Here is a 6709-nt window from a genome sequence, read left to right as displayed (position 1 = left end):
CTGAAACAAACCAAATGAAGAAACATACCAAAACTACCTGTACTGAAGAAAGTACCTAGAATTTTAGAAACATTACCACTGTTACAAATTGGTATTAAAATCTAGTGATTTTAAAATTTGTAGGTTTAGTGCTCCTGATATTTGTCAGGTTTTAAAAATAAAAATCACACCTGGATGACAGTAAGCCAGACTAAATTGGTTAAAACATAGTCATTTGACTTGAAAAATTAAATGCATTCAAGGATTAAAACTGCTTTTTTTCTCCTGGGTTCCTTTCTGATGTTTCATCTCATTGATGGGAAGAGTATAATAAAGGGGAGCATATACCACATATAGAGTGTGCTGCATACCAGCAACAGTCTTTTCTCACAATAGTGTAATCATTTAATTGATTAGGAGAGTGCTCAGATGATCAAAGAAGTGGAAGTGGATAAAGTGACAATGCTGGAAGGAAAACAATTTGAAGCAATCAAGAAGCTCTGGGAAGACCCAGCAATTCAAGAATGCTATGACAGACGGAGGGAGTACCAGCTCTCAGACTCTGCTAAGTAGTAAGTACACTGCATAATTATAAGGACAAGTCAGACTTTTAATTAAGTTAATCACAGCATCATTTAGGTTGGAAAAGATGCTTAAGATCATGAAGTCCAACTTTTAACTTAACACTACCAAGTCCACCAATAAACCATGTCCCTAAGTGCCACATCTGCATCTACAGGTCTTTTCAATACGTCCATGGAGGGCAAGTCCACCACTTCCCTGGGCAGCCTGTTCCAAAGCTCGACAACCCTTTTGGTTAATAGATTTTTCCTAATATCCAATCTAAAACTCTCCTGGTGCAACTTCAGGCCATTTCCTCTCAGCCTATCACTAGTTACATGGGAGAAGAAACTGACCCCCACCTCACTACAACCTCCTAGGTATTTGTGGAGAGCAGTACTGAAGGTACCTCAGAAGGCAGCTGAGCCTTCTTTTCTTCAAGCTGAACAGGCCCTGTTCCCTCAGCTGCTCCTTGTAAGACTTGTGCTCTAGACCCTTCACCAGCTTCTTTGGGTGCACTCCAGCACCTCAGCATCTTTCTTGTAGTGAGTTTTTGAGGTTTTGCCTTACCAGTGCAGCGTACAGGAGGAACAATCAGTTCCCTAGTTCCGCTGGCCACACTGTTACAAGCCAGAATGCCATTGGCCGCCTTGGCCACCTGGGCATGCTCCTGGCTCATAATGAAGAGACAAGTTCACTCTGATTTTATTAGTTATACCTGTGCCTCTGTTGGCCTGTGGTACACAACCAATTCTAAGCAGGAGTGATGGGAGAAACTAATTTTAGGCTTTCTGAACATACTGGAACCATCGTCCCTCCCAGTTCTGAGGTCAACACAGCTGGTGCATAACTGAGTTTCCGTTGGGAGAAATCATGACACACAGCTGTACAAAATATATTGACAAGTGAGTAGGTCAGTTCAGTCATGTGAAAAGTTTAGGAGGATATAAATAAGAATGAAGATAAGTCTCTCCCACAATTTTCAAAGAATTTAATTGTGAAAAGATGATTGTTTCATGAGAACAGAAAATTTATATTTCTGTTTCTGCCAAGGTTGAGAAGTAACAGGGTTAAATTTCAGCAAGAAACATTTAGATTAGGCATTTATGGAAAACTTTAATTCAGAATGGTTATACATAGGCAGTCTATTCATGTGTGTTAAGCATTATGATTCCTGACAGAAGTTTGTCTGCCTTATTCTTAAATAATCCTAAATTGGAAAAGAGTGCCACTTAATGGTCTACTGTAGCCTCATTTTCTAAGAAATCTTCCACAACTGAAAATCAGTTTTATTTTAAATTTTATTAAATCTTTCTTTTACTGTTAATTACAATTAATATCTCAGTAGCAATTTGCTACATTGCTGGAGTGGAGGAGTTTCCTTATGCTTAAGAGAAATCTTTTCCACGTAAGTGGTAACATTAATGTAAGTATTTTTGATTTTAGACCCCAAATGTGAGTGATGTTTGAGCAGCAAGGGGAGAATACATCAACACACTCCCTTTTCCACCAAAGGAAAAAGGGGCAATTAGCACTTATATAAAGGAAGATTTGTGCTACAACCGTGATGTCTGATTTGGAGTGCACCTTATACTTTTTGTATGCCTTGTTAGGATTTTGGATGATCTAATGTTGCCTTCTAGTGGTGGGAAGATAGAGTGCAGAGAGGAATACCAGGCATCGGTTCATTTTCTCTTGCTCACACGCTGCTCGTTTATTGAGGCACAGGAATGTCATCCTAGAATTTAATCCCGGCCATGAAAAGCACAAGACTAAAGGAGGATGAAATTAAGCATGACTGCATGGCCTGACATGAAACTAAATTTCTGTTCAGCTGCTTTTCTGTGAGTATTTCTTCGATTGCTGGTTGGTACTTCGATTTTGAATCTCTGTGATTAATCTTATTTCTGTTGTATGTTTAACTTTTCAGTTATTTTACTGACCTTGATCATATTGCTGGGCCTTCATTTGTGCCAACTCAGCAAGATATTCTTAGAGTCCGAGTGCCAACTACAGGGATTATGAGTATCCTTTTGATTTAGAAAATATTATATTTAGGTAAGACTGCTGTCAAATGATTCAGTATGCAATTATGAAAGTAGTTGCTGCAACTTTACTTTTAAGGTCCTTTACGCTTTTGCATTCAATGAGTGTTGTATGTATTTCCAGCCCTTTTAGCCTCCAAAGTTAATACAGTAACTTGAGTGGTGTTTCAAAATGTTCCTTTTTAAATGTACTTTACATGAGAAAAGCTTTTCAATTCAAGCAGCCCAATTGCTGTGTATTCTGAAATACTAGTTTAATTAAAAGAGGTCTTGGGTGGCGGGGGTGGGTGTGTGTGTGTGGGTGTGTGTGTGTGTGTGTGTGTGTGTGTGTGTGTTGGTTTTTTTTGTTTGGTTTTGGGTTATCTTTTTTTTTCTGGAAATGGTATGATCTAGGGAACATTTTGAGCTGGATAAAATGTGAGGGACTAACTTGACTGTTTGCAACACCACAGGAATTTGATGTGGAAGTAGGATATTTGTAAGCATTTTGATTGCTTTGAGGAGTGAAATATGACTACACTGGGACTCTTGGTGGGGGGGAAGCAAGGGAGAATTTGGAGTGTGTGAGTAAACAAAATTGAATGTGTTCACATCTGCCTTTGCTGAAACTTCTACAAACACAGAACAAAAGCCAGAATTATATTTTGTATTGTTCCTCAAGTGGCTTATACACTTGTACTGGGCCTGGCTGGCATAAAGTTAATTTTCTGCATAGCAGCTGATATAGTGCAGTGTTTTAGATTTGTAACCAAAACAGTACTGATAACACACCCGTGTTTTAGCTTTTGCTGGACAGTGTTTGCACAGTGCCAAGTCTTTCTTTGTTTCTCTGACCCTCCAGTAAATAGGTTGGGAGTGCACAAGAGGCTGGGAGAGGACACAGCCAGGCAGATGACCTGAACTAACCAAGGGCATATTCACACCGTATCATGTCATGCTTAGTGATAAAAGTGAAAAGAGGGAGCTTTAGGGAGGTTGGACATCAGTAACTAGTTGGGCCCATGGGAGGTGGTGAGAGATTGGCTTTGCATCATTTGTTTTGTATTCTTTATCTCCTCTTCCACTTATCCTTCACTTATTAAACAATTACTATGTTTTTAATCTCAAGCCCCACATTTTCTTGCTTTTACACTTCCTCTCCTCTCCCTCTGTTCACCCATGGTGTGGCACAGTAGTAAGCAAGCAGTTGCATTGTGCTGAGCTTCCCACTGGGACTAATCCACAACACAAAAGAACAGTGGAAGTTGTAGCACTACAGCATCTGAATAAAGTTTAAATATTAAACCGAACGCACAAGGTACCATTCAAGCTTATCTCAGGTAGATGATCTATTATAAGACCTTTGAATATACTTGAAATATTTTATGAAAATGACTAATATTTTGACTCTATTTCTGTTTAACAGGATGGTGGATGTAGGTGGCCAAAGGTCAGAAAGAAGGAAGTGGATCCATTGCTTTGAAAGTGTTACTTCCATAATTTTCTTGGTAGCTTTAAGTGAATATGATCAAGTCTTGGCAGAATGTGACAAAGAGGTAAGGAGTGGGGGTATCTAAATAAAAGTGTAAAAATTATGTGTGCTTTTTGAGAAAGACAGCTTTCACATGTCTTCATAAAAGCACTGGCAAATACTAGAATTACATTATGAAGCTGATCAAGCAGTCTCGAAGTTGTATTAAATTACCAGCCTGCCTGTAAAATTGAATTCTGCCTTAACAGATAAAACATAATTTAAAAACATTTTAAATCACTTAAGCCATGTCAACTGTTAGAGAATGTATCAGCAATATTTCTGAGCAAGTAAAACTACCTTAGTCATAGGTTGTTTTTTTTTTAAGTCTCTGATGTTTCAGAATTAACCTGTGCATTAATTGAGAAAGATTAGAATAACTTAAAATTTACTTCCTTCCCAAGGTTAGAAAATATGAGTTCGCCTTTCTCTCCGTCAGCAGTTAGCCAGATGTTGTAGAGAAGGATGCAAAAAGAAAACGGTAGGCAATTAGAGAGAGGCACACTAGTGGAACTGCCTTCCTTTTGGTAGTGGTTTCTTTACATCTTGCAGTATAGGATTCCTTCATATGTCCTTCAAAAACATTTAATACCATTTGAACTCCAAAGTCCCAGAGCCCTTACAGATAACTTTCTCAACATGTGTTTGAACTGTGAAAAGCATACCCTGCTTCACTTGCTTACATCCATTGTAGCTGAGATAGAGTTTTCAAAGTTTCCCCTCATCTTTTGATGCATGAACAACTTCAGTAAATGTAATTTTTTTTTTCCTTTCACCATGCTGAACATTCTGTTATGCTCACTTTGGACATTAGGAAATAAATACTGAACTATCACAAGTTTGTCCCCCGGAACTCCGAACAGCTACTGCTAAATGTGGTGTTTCTTAGATGTCTCTTGAAGTGGACAGACTTTATTACTAGTATAGATGAGTACATATACTTTTGTCCTATGTTACAGTATGTTAACATTGGGAATTTGACCTGGTACAACCTGCTTCAGCTCTGCCTGAGGTCAGAACAGCCTTTCACAGGGCCGCTGTCCACAGCTGCTCATGAACTCGAACAAGAATTCAAATAATTTCTATTATTAAGGCTTATCTTGATTTCAGATGCATCATCCTATTTATAGCAGTGATCCAAAATCCAAAGAGTAAAAGGATGTAGAACATGCAGAGTCATGATCAACCACTGCATTGCAATTACAGTTAATAAAAGTAATTTTTTAAAGCTTTCAAAAAATCCTTTATGATCACTGGCTGATGCAATTTGTATATGCTACTGTCTAGAGAGCGTAACTTCATATTCATTTTTGTTTTTGTAGAATCAAATGGAAGAAAGCAAGGCCTCATTTAAAACTATCATTACATATCTCTGGTTTCTAAATTCTTCAGTCATTCCGTTTTTAAATAAAAAAGATCTTCTAGAAGAGAAAATAATGTATTCCCATCCAATTAGTTACTTTGCAGAATACACAAGCAAGCATTTATCCCAGACTATTTCCACAAAGCTAAAAGTCATATTTAAACCAGTTAGTTTTTCCTTGTTAAATTGAACAGGGAAAGTGGAGTTATGCAGTAGACTTTATATCCATGCTTTTCTACTCTGTCCCTTAAAATACAAACTTAAGTTACTCAGTTTTACTGGAACTTTGTTGTTTGTTTGTTTGTTTTACTGGAGCATTGTGGACAGTCTCAAGAGATTTCTTGCAGCCATTCTGTTACCATTAAAGTGGCACAATCAGTATTTATTTACAAGAAGAAGTACCTTTTTCACCTTTGATCTTAAGAGACAAGATACTGGGGAAACTCTGGGAATATGGCTATTAATCCAACTCTTTATATAGAAAAAATTGTAGTTTTGCATTCATTGCTTGTTACCTATCTAAAATCCAAATTTAAAAAGCAGCCTGAGTACCTTTTCTAACAAATGTTACTGATACTTAAAAGTCACCAAAAGAATGATGAAAGTAATACATTCTGTGAGGCATGTATCACATTGAATGAAAAGAATTATAATATTTAATAGCTACCGAAAAAATGTACGTCCCTCTCTAGTCAAAAAGACTCCTCTTTACTCCGCGTTTTAGAAAATCTAATTTCTCTCATGGTCCTTGACATACTACAATAATGTAGACGACTATTAATATATGCTGGGTAATTTCACTTGCATAGGTTTTTATAAAAAAATACTTTGACCCGTAATGTTTACTGTTGAAAAAAGCATATTCCACACATTTCAGAAAGCAGTATTGTAACAGTTTTTGCTCCACTAACATATGAATGAGAAAATGCCAATAATGGAATACGCCTTTAAGGCAATTTCACCTTTAAATGTGAAATTAGCCTGTCACAATACCAGCCATATATTTCTTCCTTGATCTGGGGTTTTATCTGTTCAAAAATCACTAACTGCTTTTGACTAGGACCTAAACAAGATGTCAAAGCTGCCAAAGACTTCATTTTGAAGCTGTATCAGGATGAGAATCCAGACAAGGAGAAAGGAATCTATTCCCACTTCACTTGTGCCACAGACATGGAAAATACTCATTTTGTCTTTGCTGCTGTCAAGGACACAATCCTGCAAATAAACCTGAGGGAGTTCAACCTGGTTTAA

The 6709-nt window shown here is 37.4% G+C and overlaps 1 protein-coding gene across 1 annotated transcript; it reads left to right on the top strand.

Annotated features, from left to right (window-relative positions):
• Nucleotides 1-396: 396 nt before the first annotated feature.
• Nucleotides 397-6709, top strand: LOC104546375 (guanine nucleotide-binding protein subunit alpha-14-like; the record flags this gene model as incomplete). The annotated part of the gene is given in 6 exon segments (XM_010191753.1): nucleotides 397-551; nucleotides 2471-2559; nucleotides 2562-2598; nucleotides 3991-4120; nucleotides 5418-5571; nucleotides 6519-6709. Coding segments are annotated over 6 exon segments (756 nt in total), but the record flags the coding sequence as incomplete, so codon positions are not given.

This window comes from Mesitornis unicolor, unplaced genomic scaffold (assembly GCF_000695765.1).
Source record: "Mesitornis unicolor isolate BGI_N332 unplaced genomic scaffold, ASM69576v1 scaffold6789, whole genome shotgun sequence".
Taxonomy (NCBI): Eukaryota; Metazoa; Chordata; class Aves; order Mesitornithiformes; family Mesitornithidae; genus Mesitornis; species Mesitornis unicolor.
The sequence above is the reverse complement of the archived record's forward strand: the minus strand, read 5'-3'. Positions and strand labels throughout refer to the sequence as shown.